The sequence below is a fragment of the Antedon mediterranea genome, chromosome 10 (assembly GCF_964355755.1).
Source record: "Antedon mediterranea chromosome 10, ecAntMedi1.1, whole genome shotgun sequence".
NCBI classification, from domain to species: Eukaryota; Metazoa; Echinodermata; class Crinoidea; order Comatulida; family Antedonidae; genus Antedon; species Antedon mediterranea.
Genome location: NC_092679.1, coordinates 925,897 through 950,184, shown reverse-complemented (window position 1 = coordinate 950,184; position 24,288 = coordinate 925,897). Strand labels below are relative to the sequence as shown.

The 24,288-nt window shown below is 33.5% G+C and overlaps 1 protein-coding gene across 1 annotated transcript in view; it reads left to right on the top strand.

The window, feature by feature from the left end:
• Positions 1–24,288, top strand: part of LOC140061117 (protein jagged-1b-like) — a 57,396-nt gene that overhangs the window by 18,099 nt on the left and 15,009 nt on the right. Inside the window, exons 3-9 of the mRNA XM_072107568.1 lie at positions 138–201; positions 2,215–2,478; positions 4,958–5,021; positions 7,436–7,566; positions 16,194–16,322; positions 19,610–19,723; positions 21,990–22,103. Of these exons, the coding sequence (XP_071963669.1) occupies positions 138–201; positions 2,215–2,478; positions 4,958–5,021; positions 7,436–7,566; positions 16,194–16,322; positions 19,610–19,723; positions 21,990–22,103 (880 nt within the window). The remainder of the gene's footprint in view (positions 1–137; positions 202–2,214; positions 2,479–4,957; positions 5,022–7,435; positions 7,567–16,193; positions 16,323–19,609; positions 19,724–21,989; positions 22,104–24,288) is intronic.

The window sequence follows — 24,288 nt, the reverse complement described above, 5'->3', positions numbered from 1 at the left end:
TAAAGACCTGAAAACTAGTTTGAGCTACAGTGCCTGTAAATGATGGTACCAAACAGTTTTATGCTCAAAATGAGTGAGCTTTATTTTAATATACTACATAAATTAGTTTTTAATTCATAGTTTTTTATATATTACAGATTGATTATAGTCTCATAATTGAGGTCCGCAACTGGGACGAGGACAGTAACAGCTGCAAAGCAGGTATATTTATTTTGACCCTATCTCTACCTCTATCTCTTCCCCCCTTTCTTTCTACCCCCTCTCTCTCTACTCTTCTCTCGCCACCCCTCCATCCCCCCTTCCCACTTCCAATAGAGAAAAAACCCAATGGCATACAGTATAACAAATGTTTAAAGCCCTGTCTACACTATCAAACTTTATGTGACAAAAAATGTGATGTGCTCATATATGGACATGATGATGTCATATTACTACCATATTTGGGCACATTACACTTTTTTGTCAAACTAGTTTGATAGTGTGGACAGAGCTTTAAACATACAATAAATGGAAGTTCTCAGCATTCATTCTGTTAATAGTTTAAACATTAGCACTGTGATAATTACAATTAGTGTTATCATTTTATCATCTACTAAATTAGAAAACAAGCTGCATTTATAATAGTTAGATAATCATTTCAAATTAACACTATTTACAATAAATAAATTTAATTTAATTTGTTTGGTATTGAAATACCTTCTCACACTATCCTTGTCATACCATTCATTATTACATGTTTTATTTACTGATGAGCAGACAATAAAATTAATAAGTAATTAAAGATTCTCACCTGCTTTATCAATTCATTTGATCATAACATTTTATTAGTAATTTAGAGGAATTAGTTTGAAGTGTTTTTAGAAGGTCGAACCATGGATAAGTCATCTGTGATAGGCTAGACATCCCTAATGTGATGGTTAGGTTTCCATTGATGTCTACTATGGGCCTATAACCAAATACTCTCTGCACCCTATGATTACTTTTGATGAGTGTCATCCCTTACTCATAATATTTACTTGTTTGTCAGAGATGTGATGAACACATTCTTTTATTAGATTGTTTATTTTTTGTAAGGGATAAAAATAGATCGCAGCGTACTTTGAAAGAATCTTTCAACATGAAGAGATCGGTAAAAATATCATACTGAATATGATTAAACTCAATTCTAAAGGATGTTGATACAAACTTTGACCAATGACAGCTGAGCGATTCCAAACCATCGTTTGTCATTGGTCAAATTACATCTACCATGCTAGCCTAGTACTTAGGGTATGTTCAGATCATAGATATATTATAGTGAATTATAATATCTCTATGGTTCAGACCTATGGAGTTGTGCATCATGTACGATACGAAACTCTGTAGGTCTGAACAGGCCCTTAATAATCATGTAAACGTAAACAATATTTGAAAGCTCTTTCACACACATTTCACCTTGAAGCTAGAACTAGTTTTCATTATACTTTTACATTGCTTTGCAGATTACCAGATCAATAACTTAAACTTTAACGGTAGACTTAACTTTTAATCTTCTGACAGATCGTTAGGAATGTTGCGGTGATGTTGTAATCAATAGTTTTTAATCAATGGCAGATCGTGAGAACCCCACCCGCCTCCCCTCCCATCACCTCTAAATCAATATAGTACAATTTATAGAAACAATGATTTAAAATGTAATTAAAGTATGTAATGCTATGAAGATAAAACAAAGCTTAAATTCCCTACCTTTGGAAAATGTCAATAACGATGACTATAAAAATAACATTCCAATAAAAGTAACATTCTTATGTGTTTCTGCAAAATGTATGCCATCATCTCTCGTTTATAAAAGTAAATGTGTTTCTGCAAAATGTATGCCATCATCTCTCGTTTATAAAAGTAAATGTGTTTCTGCAAAATGTATGCCATCATCTCTTGTTTGAAATTTAACAAAAAATACTAATCAGATCGTTTTCAAGACCAAATGCAGAATACTAATAAAATAATTTTGTATGTGGATTCAGAGTTATGAGGCAATCTGGTCATTGCAAACAGTGTATGTATATTATGAATGATATAGATAAAAACAAGATGTAGTTTCTGTAGTAACTGCGATAGAATAATTTTGACATATTTCCTCCTGCATTTTTCCAACATATGGCACTAAAAAAATATAATTTTATAAGCAACCTGATATTTAAATTGTATGTATCAACTTGTTTTTTGTTTTTTTAGGAGAAGGTAACTTGATTGAGCGTTCGTTCTTTCACAATGTCATTAAGCCAAACGCAACTTGGTCGTCAACGATTAACCACAGGAACGTGAACAACAATGGCATAATGTTTGGTTACAAGTTACGGGTAATATGTGACCAATACTACTATGGCGATACGTGTAATAAGTACTGTCGACCGCACAATGTTTCACGGCACTTCACGTGCGACATGTTTGGAAATAAAGTATGCCACGAAGGCTGGATAGGCTCCAATTGTAATGAAGGTATGTCTTCAACTTTTGGTAGTAAGGCTTAAATCTTAAGCTCTGTCTACACTACCAAACTTTATTTGAAAAAATGATGATGTGCCCATATATGGACATGATGATGTCATATCACTACCACATTTGGGCATATCACTAACATATTTAAACATATCACACTTTCAAACGGGTTTGATAGTGTAAACAGTAGCTTTAAACCATTGAACATAAAATTGGGTATAAGTTTATATCAGTTTGACGTATAACCTAGCCTGCTTTTATACTTTACTATTTTGATGGTGGATGACTTATCTAGTGGTAAAGAGTTGATGTTACCACATGTCTGTGGTGAGGGTACAGAATGGTGCTGGTAATAGCAGTTTCAATTAACGCCAAGGTGATGGTAAATGAAATAGTATTTTCCTTCGTATATTTGCTGATGATATGAACTTGGTTAATGAAGGATGGTTATATTCATTGTTTGTAACCCAGGAGAATAAATGTGTACCCAGTGGAATATTAATAATAATTTGGTTTAATAATGATTACTTGCTTCATTAAAAATGCTTCCCATGAGTGAATTTGATTGGATAATTAAAGGATATTATTATTATCTGGTAAAATGATCTTTGCTTGGTCTTTCCCTTGCTCTGTCTATACTATCAAAGTTTATGTGACAACAAACTGTGATGTGCTCATAGTGTATATGGACATGATGATATCACTATCATATTTGGGCATATCACTACCATATTTGGGTACAACACCTTTTTTGTCAAACTAGTTTGATACAGTAGTGTAGACAAAGCTTAACATCAGTTGCATAAATAATGAGATAAAATAAAAAATGTTTTCTTCTTTATGGTCCTTTTCATTATATTTCTTTCAAACATTATTAACGAATCTAATCCTTTGGTTTATTTATAAAATACTTTATATTCAAGACTAAAATTGGCAATGTTTTTGTAAAAGATTAAGATAAATGCTGGTATTAAGTACAAACTTTCTTGCCATTTCACCATCTGGCCAGTATCCAATGAAACTTTAACAGTACATTATGTATGCAAGAAGAAACAAAACAAAGCTGGTAATAATTTTGAGGGATCTTTGTTTCTGGAGGGTGATGTATGAAAGGTGCTAGTAGAACTATGGTGTTAGTATTTTGTACAGAAGATGGTAATAAAGATGTTGGTTGCTGTTTGAACTTAGATGGTCACTAGTGTTGTTGTTGATGGTGGTGTTAACGTTAGATACACACATTTTTGTGTTGTCCAATAACCAAAGCTCTAAATTGTTTTTTTAAATGTGTACATGCTAAAGCTCTGTCTCCACTATAAATTAGTTTGACAAAAAAATTGTGATGTGCCCAAATATGGTAGTGATATGCCCCAATATGGTAGTGATATGCCCCAATATGGTAGTGATATGACATCATCATGTCAATATAATGGGTACATGACATTTTTGTGTCACATAAAGTTTGATAGTGTAGACAGAGCTTAAAACAATATTTTCTCTGTATAAGTTATAACATTTTTCGTAAGGCCAGAAGTCTTTAGTTCATGTCTCAAACATTGATTGAAGTAATGAATGGAATGTACATACCAGATCAGACTTGTCTTTATTTATGTTTTATTCCCCTTTGATCTCAAACATCAGATAATTGGTGGCAAAATATATTAAATTATAAAATAAACACTGGTGTGACTTGTTGAAAACTATTTGATGATGGAGTGACTGGCAGTCTGAGGAGAATACTCAAAAACTCAAAATTACTTGTATACAAAAAGTTTTCTCTGTTCCGTGTGAAATACATTCTTAATATTTTGACAGTTGGGTTGTGATGGTAATTACAGAAACAAACCACCTTTATAATTCGTACAAATTCCCAAGGATATTATATCTATCAAGCATTTTACAACAATTATGTTTGATGGATTTGCTGCATTTTACATCTGGGAGAACAACCTGAAATCAGGAAAATAGATTCACTTCTGATTGCCATTTATTCGTTTTTATTGAATTACTAGTTGTAAAATTCCACCTAATTGTCAGTAAATTAGTTGAGTAAGTTTACAGCATACCGATGGCGGCGGCCTTTTGGTGCTACGAACAGGACAATGATAAGAAACATTAAACTGTAATGAAAATTAATTGTTTAATTGTGGATAATGATGTTGAGGCAATGTGTTAATGAGAATATTGTGTTGATAGGAGGTGATATAGAAGATGTGATAGATATTGATGATGATGCCTTTAAACCTGTTTTCCACTCTGCATTTATCATAGAATATAATTCCAAACAGTCAGAGGGAAATATGGCAAAAGTCTTCCTACTTTCTAGAAGTTTTATGAGGTTAATTTTAGTTTCAGTCTATATATTGACAACTCTGTACACAGTGTTGATTTTGCCATTTTCCCCTAAATCCAAAGGAAAATTGCTGAAAATGACAACAAAGTATGTTTATTATTACATTTGATAATTCTTTTTATTTTGTAGCTGTTTGTAAGACTGGATGTAATCTTCTTCATGCAAACTGTACAAATACTCCAGGGCAATGCAGGTATGTATGTTGTGCACTGTCTACAACAAGTAGTACATATTTCCTTCTACATCTTAGTATATAGCTCTCTGTATAGACTCAATTTGTATAAAAGCCCAGGCCCACTAATGGTCAAATACAATGCAAAATATAAGACAGCCGGTTATAGCCCTTCAGCGCTACATTTTACAATTTCTAGGGCCTTGGTAACTTCCCCACCCGCTTCCCCATTTCAAAATCCTCAATCCGCCATTGTCAACCCTGAAATAATGATATGCTACAATATAAAGATATACTTAATAATGTATTACAGCCTTTTGTAGTATATTGATTTTATTTTGGCGGAAAAAAAGTTGGATTTGCACACAATGTAGTTCTTTGTTCACTTTCCAATATAATAGACTATATAAATTCACATTTAACTTAAGTTATAAATATAAAATACAATTGATTGATTTTATAGATGCATAGCAACGCCCATAACAACAACATAATTTGTCTTAATCACTATGATCAATGATATTGAATACTGGCACAATACCAGTCAACCACAAATTGATATTTGCTGTAGTGTACATGATTGTAACGTATTCAATTAATTATCCAAGGATGTTTCTACACGTGTTGTTCATCAAATTACTGTCTTATTTTGTATGATATTGGCAGTTATCAATATTAGCAGACACTAGTCTTAAACGTGTGTTCACATGAGCATCAATTCAAGCTTGAATGTCAACATACTGTCATAGTAGACCATTAAACCCTCAAACATGCATTATTAAGCTCTGTCTACACTATCAAACTAGTTTGACAAAAAAAGTGTGAAGTGGCCAAATATGGTAGCAGATTAGCACTTTAATATGTCTTAACAACAAGAACCACAATAAATAGACGTCATTGGTGATTGTATCTTTAAAATTTAATAATAAAAAAACAAACGTATTAAAAGATTTAAAAAGTACAGTAGTATTTGTATAAGATGATTGCTATTTGTAGAAGAGAATTAATTAAAGATAATCACTTACTTACTCCAAGTACACATAACTTTAAACATCAAGGACTAACTTTTTGAGCTAATAATTAAGTCCCTTACAAAGATACTAATGAATAAGGTGTTTGTCTGTTAAGTATTGACTTATTAGATAAACAAGACATGTAGGCGTGAGAAAATTTTATAACTGTGACAAATTATTCAAATTATTATTAAAAATATCTATATATGGTTAAATAACCTATGAGAGTGTGAACAATTAGTGAAAGACATAAGAAAACTGGACTTTCTCCAAAATTGCAAAAGGTTCAAAGTTTATCCAAAATATATATGTGTGAATTGTTGTACAGTATTATGTGAAAAGCATCTTTTTATTCAAATGATAATAAATTCTTCAACATTTTTTCTATAACTTTTAGTTTATTTTTTAATTTAAATATAATTATAATAGAATAGAATTTAAAAAATAAAACCATTGTTTTATACTAAAAAAAAAATATCAAAAAACATAACATAATTATAATTATTTTATCTTAATAATTTGTTTATTATCGACTGGACTGGATGCAATGCCTTGTTGCCTTGGCAGCAGATTTAGCCAGTGTGGGAAAGTTACTTGTTTAAACGAACTACAATTTGAAAAGAACTAGTAGTTTATGTTCAGTTTCAGCTTACTAATCTCTTTGTTGTGTCCTCACACAAATAACTTGATACATGTTCTTTGTCATTTCTTTGCCAAAAATGTTTGTCCCCTTTGTGTCTTTAACCCCAATAACCCATAATGCACCTAGTACTTATCTATTTATCTTTATGTCTTGTAATCCTGTGGGGAGGTAGGTTCTATGTTTAACCCTATTCATTCTTGTTCATTGACTTTTGATGTTATTTTCAGTGTTTGTGTAATTGGTTATTAAAGGTATAATGAGAAATAGTTTCCATGGGAATATATCAAAATGTATGTTTCCTTGTCGTCAAAGACATTCATGTTATAAATGAACAACAGTTGCTTCCAACAATAGGTAGTAAACACATAATAATGTTCCTTTTGCAAGATGTATAACTTTATTGTTTTAAAAATGTTTTTACCAAAGTACCTCATTGGAGGACTTTCATGGGTTATCCTGAGTATCACTTTCTTTTGAAAAAAACCTTCTTGTTGTTTCTCAATAATTCCTAAATTATCCTCTGTTGTTATTGTGCTTCTTGTCCATGATTTTGGACTGATGCTGAACTAAATCAAATCATACACAATATATGTGACTAACAGATATATTGTGTATGATTGTTTTTGACATAGAGACAAATACAACTATAATTAATTTATAAACGGTCAAGATGGAAAAATCCGAAAATAAAAAAAAGACTCCTCAACCGAGCTACGAACCCAGAAAGTTGTGGTTGATTAGTTATTTAAGATTTTTGTATGTATTGCTTACATCCACAGATGTGCACAAGGCTGGCAAGGGGAATTCTGTGACATGTGTATCGTTCATCCAAACTGTGTCAACGCCAAATGTAACGCTCCTTTTGAGTGTTTTTGTGAACCAAATTGGGGTGGACAATACTGCAATCAATGTAAGTAGTACAAAATAGTAATCATTAACAGCAAATAGATTATTGACTGGTATTATTAACTGACCAATTGACCTGTATTTATCTTGACCTCCACTACTACAGATGACCAGAGACTAGTTGTTGTTGTGAATAAAAATTAGACTGCCACATTTTAAAATTAAAAAAAAACAATTATTTTTTGCCTTAATAGTCATTTTCTATTATTTTTAATTAATTGCTGTCATAATATTTATAGCTATATTTGTAAGTTCTGCTTTAATGTCATGGTGACATTTGTTGGTTCCCAAACAAAGCTGTTGATAGAAGACGTAAAATGTGTTTGTTTTGTATAAATAATAATATAACCACTTAGCTTGCTAAGTGCTTTACTTAAGTCCTCTACCTCCAAGTATCTGTTGTTATCTTATAAAAAATTTTAAATGATTTCAGATCGTGTTTGGCCAATTTAAATTCATCTTATTTCATTATAGCAATAAACATATAGATTACTATTTGACCCTTGACATAATTATGGAAAAAATTTCACTTATTAGTTAATCTATTCATTTCTGATTATAGGACAACGTATGTTATTGTTGTCTAGGCTTTTCTAAATATTATATGGTAGCCAATGTGTTTTATTTTACTAGATTACTAACAGTAGTATCAATTATTTCAATATAAATTTTTTGTAAAGCATCCCTTAATAAATTTGTAAATGATGATAAATTTCATTATTAATTCAAATATTTCCATCCATTTTAATAATAAATTAGATAAATTAAGAATGCAATATTGTATAAACTACGTGCTTTAATATGTGTTGCTATAGTATTACTATGGCAACACATTTCAGCAGAGTGTTTTTATAGTACTTGGGTATTTACAAGAAAAAAGTGCATACATTGAGTACAATGAAAGTATTATGGCTAGCCAATGAACAATCAGCATGCCAGCCCTCCATATGGTCTCCTGTGAAGGCCAAATGGGGATAGAGGAGGTCCTGCTCAAATGGGGATAGAGGAGGTCCTGCTCAAATGGGGATAGAGGAGGTCCTGCTCAAATGGGGATAGAGGAGGTCCTGCTCAAATGGGGATAGAGGAGGTCCTGCTCAAATGGGGATAGAGGAGGTCCTTCTCAAATGGGGATAGAGGAGGTCCTGCTCAAATGGGGATAGAGGAGGTCCTGCTCAAATGGAGATAGAGGAGGTCCTGCTCAAATGGGGATAGAGGAGGTCCTGCTAAAATGGGGATAGAGGAGGTCCTGCTCTGCAGGCCCGTATGCAGCATTTATAATGGGGGGGTGCGAGCGAAGCGAGCAACAATGGCTGGGGGCCAGGGGGCCGCCAAGGGCCCCCGGTCAGGGTCCAGGGGCCGAAGGCCCTGGAAAAATTTGCGTTATTTGACGTTCTAAAGACTGATGTAAGACTCTCTGTTGTGGCTTGGGCTAGTTGAACGATGGACACCAGAACTTAACGCTTTCATGATGAGGCCAACTCAGCAGGGGTGGCGCCAGGATCTTCCCGACGCGGGGGCTACATTCCCCGACGAGGGGGCTATGCGAGTGAAGCGAGCATCACTAGGCTGAGAGGGCCAGGGGCCGCCAAGAGCCCCCGGTGGGGGTCCAGGGGGCGAAGCCCCCGGAAGCAACGTGTTCTAGCGTCATTTGAGGTCTTTTTAATAAGATTTAGGGTAGCCATTTTTTCCATTTTTTATAATGCATAAATAAAATACTGCGTGCAAAAAAACGATGCGCGATGACTGTTTCAATCCATATTTTTCAATTTAAAAAATAAAAGATTAAAGAAAATTTAGAAAAATAGAGTTGGAGGTCCCGGAAATTGGACTTATTATACTTCAAAACATGGAAAAAATATATAAGTCCCTATCATGGGTTGTGACTGAGCTAAGAAATGTTTGAAAAATAGAGATGTTAGGTCCCGGAAAATGTAGCCTACTTCTTGTTCTTCGAAATATGACCAGCTTTATTGTTGGGGCTGAGCTAAGAAAATGTTTAAAACTAGAGCTGCAGGTCTTCAAAAAATTGCATTTTATACTTTGGAAACATCAGGCCTAGAGGCTTAAAAAACGCAAGCGTAGACCTTTTTTAGTCGGGGAAAAAAGTTTATTCCTCCCAGGTGTATGCATGCGTACCATCTGGACTTCCGAGTGGTGAGTGAGAAATTCATGACATACAGGATATTGAAAATGTAATAACTATAGCTATAATGTTGGCTAAGCGAAAATGGCATGTTTTTTTGTTTAGTAATAGATGAAAAATTTATTTTAGGTGCCCCACGGTACATAAGGTTACTTGTAAATTAAAAAATTGGTGAACAAACGAACAATTAACATAATTCGTTTTTGCTGTAGTGTAGCGTACGTCGACGCAGTACACGACGTAACCGTCGGTAAACTTCGCCTGGAAAATAACACATTACACATTTTGGTCCCTGGATGAAACTTGATATCACGCGTCTCGACCCAACGTTGAACGATTCGTACAAAGGGATACCGCCAGACAAGTGCGTACCTTAGCTATTGTTTAGTAGTAAGTTAGATCGCTGGCAATAATGAATGCATATAAAGTGCATAATATCACTCTGACGTACTCTCACGGTCAATGAAACGTCGCGGTTTTCTAGGCGCTGAAGCTAGCTACGAAGTGAACGCGAACGCTTTTTACTGTATATTATATTCCCCGACAAAAAGTACACGTGTTCCCTTCGGTAACCGTCGGTAAACTTCGCCTGGAAAATAACTACATTACACATTTTGGTCCCTGGATGAAACTTGATATCACGCGTCTCGACCCAACGTTGAACGATTCGTACAAAGGGATACCGCCAGACAAGTGCGTACCTAGCTAATGTTTATTAGTAAGTTAGATCGCTGGCAATAATGAATGCCTAAAAGTGCATATTAGCCCTCTGACGTACTCTCACGGTCAATGGAACGTCGTGGTTTTCTAGGCGCTGAAGCTATATGAAGTGAACGCGAACGTATTTTACTGTATATTATATTCCCCGACAAAAAGTACCCGTGTTCCCCGACGTTAAGTTGTCTGTATTTCTCCAGCAAACACTTTACCGCGTACCGCGTACATGAAGCGCTAAGCTATTGCTTGTCGTCACATGATCGACTGCGCATGTTTTACATCGAGTTTGTAGTCAGTTCAGATTCCGTAATTTAATTACCGGTATTTTTTCATTTTATATTAGCATATTTTTGTTTGTATACCATTGATAATGTAAATTTTGTATATATATAATGATATTGTCTTCAGTTAAACAAGACAAGAAAAAATACCAACCGAGGAAATAGTGGACCTTTTGGGACTTGGGTGGGTGCGTCTGCACCCAACGCACCCCCCCTGGATACGGGCCTGCTCTGGTGGGACTTTCATAAAAGTTAGTCAGTACTTAATAAAAGGCATTTGTGATTTAATTTGTAAGCAGTTGAGAGATATAATCTTTTTTCGAATGAAAATAGTCCATTTAGACTTAAATAGTATTTGATTAGCATAGGGAAGGATGGTTCTATCCGTAAGGAAAGGCTAGTCAGGATGTGGTCGGAACACCGGAGCATTGATGCGGAAAAAAATACCCGGAGCACCATGGGAGCACTGATGTGGAAAAAAAAGACAAAAAATGACAGGAGAAAATAAAATTATAATTTGAGTGCAGAGAGAAATATGGAGATGTAGTATTATATGCCAACATCATCTCACTTTTAAACGCAATTAACAATTAACATAATTCGTTTTTGCTGTAGTGTAGCGTACGTCGACGCAGTACACGACGTAACCGTCGGTAAACTTCGCCTGGAAAATAACACATTACACATTTTGGTCCCTGGATGAAACTTGATATCACGCGTCTCGACCCAACGTTGAACGATTCGTACAAAGGGATACCGCCAGACAAGTGCGTACCTTAGCTATTGTTTAGTAGTAAGTTAGATCGCTGGCAATAATGAATGCATATAAAGTGCATAATATCACTCTGACGTACTCTCACGGTCAATGAAACGTCGCGGTTTTCTAGGCGCTGAAGCTAGCTACGAAGTGAACGCGAACGCTTTTTACTGTATATTATATTCCCCGACAAAAAGTACACGTGTTCCCTTCGGTAACCGTCGGTAAACTTCGCCTGGAAAATAACTACATTACACATTTTGGTCCCTGGATGAAACTTGATATCACGCGTCTCGACCCAACGTTGAACGATTCGTACAAAGGGATACCGCCAGACAAGTGCGTACCTAGCTAATGTTTATTAGTAAGTTAGATCGCTGGCAATAATGAATGCCTAAAAGTGCATATTAGCCCTCTGACGTACTCTCACGGTCAATGGAACGTCGTGGTTTTCTAGGCGCTGAAGCTATATGAAGTGAACGCGAACGTATTTTACTGTATATTATATTCCCCGACAAAAAGTACCCGTGTTCCCCGACGTTAAGTTGTCTGTATTTCTCCAGCAAACACTTTACCGCGTACCGCGTACATGAAGCGCTAAGCTATTGCTTGTCGTCACATGATCGACTGCGCATGTTTTACATCGAGTTTGTAGTCAGTTCAGATTCCGTAATTTAATTACCGGTATTTTTTCATTTTATATTAGCATATTTTTGTTTGTATACCATTGATAATGTAAATTTTGTATATATATAATGATATTGTCTTCAGTTAAACAAGACAAGAAAAAATACCAACCGAGGAAATAGTGGACCTTTTGGGACTTGGGTGGGTGCGTCTGCACCCAACGCACCCCCCCTGGATACGGGCCTGCTCTGGTGGGACTTTCATAAAAGTTAGTCAGTACTTAATAAAAGGCATTTGTGATTTAATTTGTAAGCAGTTGAGAGATATAATCTTTTTTCGAATGAAAATAGTCCATTTAGACTTAAATAGTATTTGATTAGCATAGGGAAGGATGGTTCTATCCGTAAGGAAAGGCTAGTCAGGATGTGGTCGGAACACCGGAGCATTGATGCGGAAAAAAATACCCGGAGCACCATGGGAGCACTGATGTGGAAAAAAAAGACAAAAAATGACAGGAGAAAATAAAATTATAATTTGAGTGCAGAGAGAAATATGGAGATGTAGTATTATATGCCAACATCATCTCACTTTTAAACGCAATGTGTCAAGTTCAACAACGGTTGATGATAATATTCATTATTCATATTAATATAGTGACTAAGAATAGGTGTGTCTCAAAATATAATATTAAGTATATCAATTTATGAATTGTAGTATGGATATCTGTATTGATTACTTGTATGTCGGGATGTAATACACGCTCTGAGGTACTGGGTCACCTGGTTTGTTTCATTATTTAATGGCACAGGCTGTGGGTGTAAAATCCTTGAGAACCAGGAACCCACAGGTTCACCAAAACACCTGTTTCATGATGCTACATCAGATCCTGGTATTACTATGCACATATTGAATTATCATAGTATTTGCTGTATTAAAAGATACTGGTATCTCAGTATATGTTTAATTAAATTTAAAGCATGGAGATTTCAAATATACATTATATTGTTAGTATAAACACATCAGGCAAAGAAGGTTAATTCTAGTATACTGAAATTTAATTTGAAACGATAAAGATGAGGAAATCTGTGAGAATGAGAAAAAGTCGCCCCAACTGAGACTCGAACTCAGACCGTCTGCTTGATATGCAGCTGTCCTAACCATTAGACCACTGGGGCTTTCATGGTATTGTTCAACCTCGATTGAATATATATTTATTATTATATAGATATTACTATTTATCTTAAAAATAATAATCCTTAAATATTTTTTTTTTTTTTTGTAGTAATTTGTGACTTTTTTGTATTGTATCAGACTTTTAATTTTTTTTATTTTGATATATATTAATGCAATTCTATATCCCTATTCTAAGTGTGTGTGAATAATGCTTTTTATTCTTTTTATTTGTTTTTTTTTTATTTTGTTTTTTTAATGTAAAGCAATCAATTTCAGCATTAGCCAAGGAATAAATTTGCCAGTGTAACATAGCAACTAGATTTACTGTTTACATTTATAGAATTATTGTATAAAATAAAATACATTAGCTGTTTCTAGACACCACACAATTCAGCTTGATTAGCATTAAAATATTGCTAACCAAATTTCTAAAATTAACATTTTTCCTGTATACAATTCTACATTGAAACAATATACAATCATCCATTGCTTACAGTAACAAATTGCAGTAGAATAATTGTTGACAGGATTTCTTCATTCTGTTCCTTTATTATGGTTTTTTAAAACCTTCATATGCCTAATTACCCATTATGGTTTTGTAGTTGACAATTTTCAATATGGAAACATATTTCCTAAAAAGCTAAATGTTTTATTTTAAGAATCACAAAAAAAAACCAGCGTTTTAATTTGTTCATTTCAATGGATGGATAACATGTGTGTGTTGCGTGTTGTTGGAGGCATGTGGTGGGATGTTGGTTGCTTTAAATGTCAAAAGCTTTTTTTAATGTAAAAACATATGGTTGATTTAGATTATATGAGTATTTTTAATTTTGTAAATTATGCAGTTTAAAAATTCTCATTAGTCCTAATGGCTAATGTTTTAAAATGATGAGTAGGCGTGATTCTAAACACTAATTTGAGTTACCGGTACTTGTTTATCATCGTTGGAGTTGTGTTTAATGTGTGAACACAAGCTATAACACTGTGTAATGGCGTGCAAAGCTGTTTGCAGGTTGAATTAGGGGCTCTCATTGACAAAAATAGCGCTTGAAATATACCACAGGTTAAAATAGTGTAATTTCAAAATGATGATTCTGCTTAATACTGGTAACATGATTTTGGCACACATGACTTGTAACTTAGAGCTGCAATCTACTTACAGAAAAAATAAAAAACGCTCCCTGAGGAAAGAATAACAACTTAAAAAGTGCCTGTTGATCATTTCCTTATTAATTACCATGTACAATTCATTACCTCGAAGGAGCAGTTTTCTCAGGGTAGGTAGGGCCATTTATTGATTGTTATTGATCAGGATTTACGCGTTCAATCAAGCAAAGCAGATAAACAAGTTGAATTACTTTAATAATCAATAACTTGAGATGATGATATAACATCTTTTGTAATATTATTGTAGGATTAACATTGATGTCGCTGGATAGTGGAGCTGTAGCTTGGTGGTTAATGCACTTACTTCCAATCCCAAAATGTAATTAATTAGTTTTTCTTACAAAAACATTTATATAAACAGATGGCCAGATAATAATTATTTTGGGGGAAAACCAAATTCTACAGCTACATTTTAAAAACTTTGCAAGCCGTGTACTTGTAGCATCACCTGCTTGTGATTAGTGATTGTTTAATACACCTGCTGGACCTGCAATAAACACAAGATAAAAACAGATCTGAATTGGTTTATCTATCGTTGCTATAGTGCATAGTAAAGGTAAAGGTAGGGTCTCATTAAGTCAGTGGCCTTTATAAAGGCGTGGGGGTTAACTACTTGGACCCACCCTGTCGCACGCCGTAAGGACTAATAATAATAGGTTTAATTCATTAATTTTCATATCGTACTTGTGATCTTTTCCTTGAAGTCTTAAGATAAACTACAATAATGTAGAAAGCAGACAAATAAAATTGTATTTTTTTTTGTAAGGCTTTTTTTTTTGTTTTGTTAATCATAGAGTGATTAGGTAGTGATTCATTCAGCTGTGTGAATATCTCAAGTAGGCTAGCACAGTAGTTGTAAAATATTGGCAGCACGTTCTTAAACATAACCTGTTGGTTTACATAGGATAGCCTCAAGGTCAACTCTACACAGATGATATAGCAAGATTGTGAATGAGTGTTTACTACGCTTTTGTTAAAGACGTTAGCTAGGTCTTTTATTTGCAGCTAGCTAGCCATTGGTTATTTAATTAATATCAAGGGGTGTGTTGATGTCCCAGGAGGGTAAAGGTAGAGACTTAGCACCGGAACCGGCTTTGTTCTTTAAGTATCTGTTGATGAATACTATCCTGGTATATGCAAGTGTGCCTATCATTAGTAACATGTGTTTGCTTACAGCTTTACTTGTTTGTTGCCTAATCCTCTTGTTGTTGCCTAATCCTCTTGTTGTTCAAAGTTTGTTATAAGGAATAATAATGGTATGAAAAGAAATTAATTATTGTATAGATATGTAACAAATTGATATTACACCAATCAAATCATAGATCAATTTATATTAATAATAAATAATTTAATAATTATTAAATAAGATTCTACTTTTTTTCTTAATCTGTAATATAATGCAACATTATTTTTGGGGAATAACATTTTCAAAAAATAAAATTGTCTTTACCTTACAGTATGTGATTTGTTATTGTTTGCCAACAATTTACTGACTACAGTAGATGTTTTTTACATTATTGCATTTACTATTTTGAAATGAGTAATAGTATATTTTTTTAAATGTTAATATAGTAATAATATATACCTAATAGTCAAATGACATTAGCATAAATTATAAGAATTTCTTTTCTTTTTGTTCTGTGGGAAAAACCTTAGCACATAACGCTGGTAGCCTAAGGTAATAAATCATGTGACATTCAAATCCATGTTATCAGCTACACCTGTCCTCATGATTAATGTTCGTTTTCTTCCGGTTTTCCCGACAGATTTGGACCCCTGCGGCTCCGGCGAGGAACTTTGCCACAACGGAGGCACATGTATTAACAACCAGTCGTCTAGCGATGGCTATAACTGTATCTGCGTAAAAGGATTTTTCGGGCCCAGCTGTGAATTTGGTAAGTGATTTTAAACCCATCATCATTTAAATCTGTTATGTTTCTGTAGGATGGCATTGCCCGGAGCAGGTAGCAACTTTAATCCTGTCCACATCTTTTAGTTCCTACTTTAAGCTATGTAAATCCAACCTCAAGTTTACCCTGTTGTACACTATGGTCAGCTACCTTTAATATGGTGTGTGATTATACCACTAGTTTATGACTGATACTACACTGTATAGCACTATATTAGCCATTGCGATTCAAATCACTGTCATACCCACAGTCATTTTTTCAGTACTTTTCCATACTAGTTCATGTTTGACATGGAAGCCAAACAACACACAAATTTCGTTATCAAAAATCGCAATCATTTCAAATCTAATAATAATAATTTGTTAATTTGCATATCGTAAATTAATCTTGCCAATTAAACTTTGAATGGCAGTTAAGATAAAGGTGTATAGAGCTTGAAGGTAAATAAGTAGCACTGTATCCAATATAGCTTGGTCCTCTGCTTCAAGTAAAAACTAGGACAGGTCAGATTTAATTGCCTAATAAAAGTCTTCTGAAATCTCTCTTTATATTTATTATACTATAAAGCCTTATACTTTCAGGGCCCATTTTTTTGTTATGAGTTTTATGATTTTTACATTTGTTTATTCAATATTTTTTTTTCAATTTTCATTATGAACATGTTAAGCTTTATATTCTAGTCCATTTTTTTTAAATTTCACTTTTTTCTTTAAACTCAAAGCATTTATAAAATTGTACAATTGTTTGTAATTGTATTTGCGTACATGTAAAAACATGAAATACTGCAATTACATATTTGATATACGTGACTTATGTTTTGTGAAGGTGATATTTAATCAAGTTACGTACGATATGAGAAAATGTATTAAAAATTGTCAATATTTGTTGCCATGCAATAAAGTAGTTATGACAACAGTATTTGATGGCAGACAGTGAAGAACTACTAATTTTGGATTTGTGCTATCTGTAAATACCCCTTTCACATGGCCTAGCAAATATCTAGAGTTGTACACACCAAGCCATGTGCCATACCAAATGCCTATGTATGTAACTCTGGAATTTGTTAGGCGATGTAAAGGGGGTATATATAATATAATATATATAATATACAAATAAATACATCATTTTAAAAGTTTTTTATATTAAAATTCTCCCTAATTATGGACTGTATGCTAATTAAATATTACATAATTTAATTTATTAAAAAAGGCTTAAAAATTGTAGATAATGTTGACATATTTATATAGCGCTTTTAACAATCATCAGATTGTCCCAAAGCACTTAAAATAAAAATTGAGTTTGAATTACAAAAGAGGTTTGAAAGAAAAAAAAAGGAGAAAGAAAACGAGGAGGAAAACATGAAAATGAATAAAAAACAACAACTTATGGTATCTCTGTGTACCAACCACTGATACCTGTATTGTGCATCTTTTTGATATTTAAATGCTGTAAGTGGCAGTTTATTAGCAATCTTTTGTGACAGTAATAAGCTACTGACAGACTAGTTCAATTAGCTGGCGTAATTAAGAGTGAGATGAAGATTATCGTTGATGCGTAATATTGATAAAGTTGAAAAAGCGGTCACAGCTATTATCGTTAATTGATTATTGACGCGTATTTCATGGCTAAATGATGTCGCCAATTTTGCCCGCGTCAGTAGTCTTTTGCAACTCTGCAATCTCATTTTTTAAACATATAACTTAGCTTTGTACATTTATGTTAATGTATAATTGATGAACCTAGGTTTATTGGATATAAATGATAATCATTTATTTTCTTAAATAGCATATTAAGACCTCAACAATAAAGTGACAGAAAATGAAGAAAAATACAAACAAGTTTTTTAAAAGTGTGACTTTTTAAAGCTGCCTGGTGGCTAGACAATGGACAAACGAATTCCAAATTGCATTTAACATTACAACTATGAAGTTTGAATGTTATTTTATTATGTGTCAATATCTCATATTATGTACAGTTTATGAGGAGAAACACAGATGTTGTAAATAATTTTAGCTTATGATACAATTAAAAAATATATGAATTAAAGAATCCTTGACCTGATGACAGAGACATTGAGCATGGTTGAAGTTTAATAGATGGATGTAAAACAAAGGGCAAATGAATGCAGCATACAGTCATCATCATAGTTCATACATAGGCACTTTTGATTTGAGATTTTTTTTTTTTTTTTTTTTACCACATTTAATGAGGGTGATCCATCCAGCTATTGCTGATCATTAGGGACCCTCAGAGGTTCACAAGACAAACATATACACAAGATGATCTACATAAACAAAGTCTTATTACAAGTCTTCGGGAGTGGAGTAATTTGGTCCTTAGAAAAAAGACTGACATGTGACGGGATTTGAACCCAGGACCCTTGGAGTGGTAGCCAAGCATCATAACCACCAAACCACAACTCCACTCCAGTGACTGATGAACTAGATCCTGTTTCTGCCACAAAATAATAACTGATTAATTAGCTATGTGAATAAACTTCAATTCTCTAGTCAAAAATGTTCAATAACTGGAAAAGTTGAAAAACTGAGCGCATTGCATTTTGGGAATGTTGATGTTTTTCGACAATAGCCACCCACAGGTTTAAACAGTTTGTTGGGAGCACAAATTTAGCAGAAATACAGTCAATATTCAGGGAAAAGTTGTTATTTTATTACAGACATTTTCTTGTCATCATTGACTATGAAAACCCCAAACATTTATGATGAACACTATTGGCAGCAACCTTAAGGGGGTTTTGAAATTAGAAAATGTTGGGAATATTTTGAGTTATCTCTGGAAATGATGTGAATAGTTTGAAAAGTAAATATTTGGAATGAAAATGACCCCTTAGTAATTTCTACAGGGAATACACAAAATATGCAAAATCAATCATTTACTTGCTTCCCAACTTTCAATTTCAGTTGAACACATTTTGGCTTTTGTAGAACACAAGCTGAACTAATGCTTTATTGATAAATGCAATTTGTTACTGTTAATAGTTACACTTTATGTAAAGCTCTGTCTACCCTATCAAAATTTATGTGACAAAAACATGTTTTGTGATGTCATATCACTACCATATTTAAGCATCACTACCAAATTTGAACACATCACAATTAGTTTGATAGTGTAGACAGAGTTTAAGGCTGTCCAATCGCTGTGTCCTTTTTGCAGCTTTTCTAGGCACAGCACAACTTACATTTATAGTGTGTACATTTCATAATCATTTGTACATTTTTAATTTATTCAAAGTTAAATATTGTGTTTTTTAGCTCAACGTCCGTGTGCCACTGATCCTTGTTTGAACGATGGAACATGTCAAGAAAATGGTGACGAATTCACTTGTTTCTGTAGCCTAGGCTGGCAGGGACCAACATGCAGTGAAGGTAAGAGTGACGGTGGTTTAGGGGTGAAGGGATGACATGTTTAGGATGTTCATTTCATTTTATTTCACTTTACTGATAAAGTGGAGGAGCCTATGAAAGCATAGCTTGTAATGAATAGGCTCCTCAAAACAAAAATATAAAATATAAATAAAATTACAAAATTAGGAACTCCAAAAAAACAACAGACTTCATATAATAATGATTTTTTTGTTGTTAACCAATATGTTTTCGCTAACACATAATGTTCAAGAGTATTCTAAAGCTATCCACACTATCAAACTTTATGTGACAGAAAAATGCGATTTGTCCAAATATGGTAGTGATATGACATCATCATGTCCATATATAGCCACATCACATTTTTTTGTCACATAAAGTTTGATAGACTGAGGTAGCAGAGCTTAAGCTGGCAGTTAAATTTAAGGAGAGAGGGGGATATTGCAAGATTAAATAATGGGATTATTAAACAAAGACTTAGTTGTACTAAAAGTTGATGGAAAAATAACTGTTAGTGGGCTGAATATCCCACACATTTCCACCAGTTTATCATCAGTAACTGTTGAGTGATTGAATATGACCATGTCAGCTGACTGCTAGCTATGACCATTTGCCTTTTCATTTCATTTTAACCTAATGATTTATACATAATCATCAACCTGATCCCAGTACAAAACAAGACCTAACATTTTGCTGTGAAATTAGAACTCACAATGAGTATTATATGAATGTCATTATACCCTAAGGCCACCCATAGTTTTTAGTTCAAAATTCCTTCTGTCAAACCATATACATATTTCCGACATTAAAAAGGTGAATTTCGATTTTTAACTATGGGAAAGTAAGTGGATTTCATCTGTCAGCCAGTTTTGATTAATAGACACAAGCCTATTGGTTGTTATTGTACACCGTCATGGACAGATGCTGCAGCCTGGCCACTATTCCAACTTAGGTTTGGGTACAAAATTACAAACAATGAACAAATCATTTGATATACAACATTGTATTCACAAAGAAACTTTGTGTACAGTACTTGCCAAATATTAAAATTGAAAGCATTCTGTTTAAATCTTTATCTGGCCTATACATAATAAAAAATACCTACAGTGTGTATATATACCTACATTGTAACAGTAAGTGTGACTACTCAATCACAATATTATGTAACACTAGTAAATGGCATTCTCTTTATATTTGCATAAATAACAGGTGACACTAGCATATATTATAATTGCAAACATTGAGATGATGCTAGCGTATACCTTAGACTGAGAACCGTTTACAGAATTAAAGATAATCATAGTAAAATAATAAACATGTTCTTTATGATATATGTCTGTCGACTCGAGGAAATGGCCAGTACAACTGTGAAATCATAATTTAAAATGTTATCTATGTCCTTGATGAAATTACAGAAAGAGAATAAACATAATTCCTATTTTCTCTATATGGAATTAATTTGAAAGTTAAACTGAAATTTTAGATAAATATTTATGTTTCATAATGGAACAAAATGTTGTATAAGGCTATAAGTATAACATGAACCTATTTTAACATTAATGTTAATTATACTATAAACTGTGTTGGCTGTATTCGTTAAAGGTTGATATATGTATGTCTTTGACTTCCTCACTCAACAATAAGAAATCAATAACAATCTGCTTCAGTCTTATTCGGAAATTTAATTTCCATATTATTATTTTTTACTTTTCTAACGCTATATAGAATCAATATCATGTCTTATTGTATTAATCAAAAGTGTGTGTCTATACATAGCTAGTTTAAAATAAGAAAATATTATTTATTGAGCCACTGTATAGACTGTGTGTATATTGAGCCACTGCTGTATAGACTGTGTGTATTTTTTATAAAAATATTGAGCTCTGTTCGTCTCATCTACCATCAAACCATTACTTAAAGATGTATTGCCCCCATCCCCCCAAAAAACAAAGATTAATTATTTTTTTTGCTTTCAATTAAAGTTTTTTCAGGTAAATAATTATTATGTGACATTACAATGGTACAAAATATTTTTTTCCGGGGGGACATTTTTAAGTCTTGTTTTTTTGTATATGGTGAATATGAATGTATTTTACCTCTATAGGCCTACAAATTTCCCATTTAAAAAATGTATCTTGTTTCTCTGTTATAATGGTTTTGTTGATTTTAGAAATGAGGTTCATAAAACAGCGCCATTGTTTTTCTTATTGTTTATTTTAATTTATATGTATAGAAGTAACGAATTATATATTTTTGTTGTTATTTTCAGATATTGATGACTGTGCCAGCCAGCCATGTGTCAATGAAGGCTTATGTGTTGATCTCGTCAATGGATTTGAGTGTATTTGTCCAGAACAGTGGCAAGGACCACTTTGTCAGCTAGGTGAGTCTTCACCTGACAGTCCTTTGCCCCGTCACTATTTGTAGATTCTATATGATGATTTGGCTTAACTTTTGTAAAAAAGTTTTGACCCAAATGGCATGTCATAAGTATACTCCAGGTTCTAATTTCGGTCAAAAATATCAAATCGTGATAATTTTCTGGTGGCACTCATAATGGAATACTGGAACAAGAAATAGACAAATAACTACATTGCTTGTCCTGTACCATTGTGGTACTATAATAATATCTTTCAAATGAGATGTGGTAGCATGGAGTAAAGAATAAGAGGAGGCACAACTCGGCCTAGCTATCCAGTTAATCCAATTAGTATCACGCTGTGCGGTAGTGCTTAAGCATAGGGTAATAAACTTCCCATAACGATCCTTTGAAGAACATCCTGTTTACCCGTGCAGCTCGCTGCAGAGTCGGCTCTGATTACGTAACACCCTAATTAAGGAAGAAGCCAGGCATGACATCGGTGACAAAAAAAGTAAACAGAGGCTGCGCAGTAGTTTCTAATACATCATAGTGAAGCATGACCTTTGTGCAGTTGTTCATTGTTCTTTGAGCTTTTTTCTCGAAAAAACCGTTTAAAAATCGAGTAAATTTTCACGGAGATATCGCAGTTTTTATACCAGCTAACAAATTAATCATATTTTTTATCAAGCCATAGACGTATCATTTGGTAAATCGAAATTTTACCGTTTAAGCAACTTTTTAATTTACGAACCCTAGTGCATTTTGTAGCATAATAAAGACTCCAACTTATTTTAAAATCACATTTTAGTGCGCGCAAATGCGCGCATGAAAAAAATTATATAATTTGTTCTCATGAATATTCAAAAATATACGTATAGATATGACTGTTTAGCAAAACTAACATTCTTCTATTTTAGTCTGATATTGTATAATTAAATTATTTATGATATTAATATCATAAAATATATGATTTTTACGATCACTTAGAGTTCAGTGAACTTGTAGGACTTAAATTATATATCGTTTAACGATTTGTGGCTACACATAGGCCTAGTAGTTCGTAATATATTATTATTTAATAAATAGCCTAAATAAGGATAATATTTAATCCCATAATGATGGACATATTTAGTGCATACCGTAACCGGTAGGCCTAATAGGTTCAGGCATAGGCGCGCCTATAGTAACAATAAACAATATCAATAATAATAATAGGTTTTTTTTATGTAGGTCTATATTAATATATTAATAATTGTAATAACGTTAGAAAACAAATAGTAGTAATATTTTATTAAAGAAGAAATTAATCAATTAGTTTTAGTTTTCGGTTGGTCGTTATTATAATATTATATAATATGGTATAAAATGGTACGGTACTACGAGAATATTCGTTTAGTATCAACCCGTAACAACAACTACAAATGATATGTGTTGGTTAAAAATTCAATTACAAATTATAGTCTATGCTCTTTTGTAATTATAAGCCATTGTATAAAAGGATTATGTACAGTTCGGTACATAGCGGTTAATCGTAAAATTAAAAAATCGGACATACGAACAATAGATCGCCAACATTATTCGTACCCTTTTGCTGTATTGCGTACGTCGATCATGACTGATGCGGCTGTAAACTTCGCCTGGAAAGTAACTAGTACAGTACACATTCTGGTCCCTGGATGGAACATGATATCACACGTAAACCGCAATGGAGCAGGTCCAATGTTAAACAATTCGTACAAAGGGGAACCGCCAGACAAGTGCGTACCTATTCATTGTTTATTAGATCGCTGGCAATAATGCATTCAAAGTGCAATAGCTCTCCGCTCCACCAAGCAACGTACAGTACTAAAAAAAATGGAACGTCGCGGTTTTTCTAGGCGCTGAAGTTATACGAAGTGAACGCGAATGATTTTTACTGTATATTATATTCCCCGACGAAAAGTACTCGCGTTTCCCAGACGGGGAAGAGGGGAGGGGGGGGGGAGACGACGAGGGGATACAGCCCCCGCTGGCACCACCACTGGTCCTTATTAAACCCATTTATTCATCATGATTCATGATAAGTTGTCTGGAGAAATTACCAACATTTAGTACACAGTAAACCATATAAATATAATTCCTTTGTTGGTGCCGTATAAAACTCGTATTATTAATTTATTAATAAAAGATATCCAGTAGAATATATATATAGCGCTGCTTTTTAATA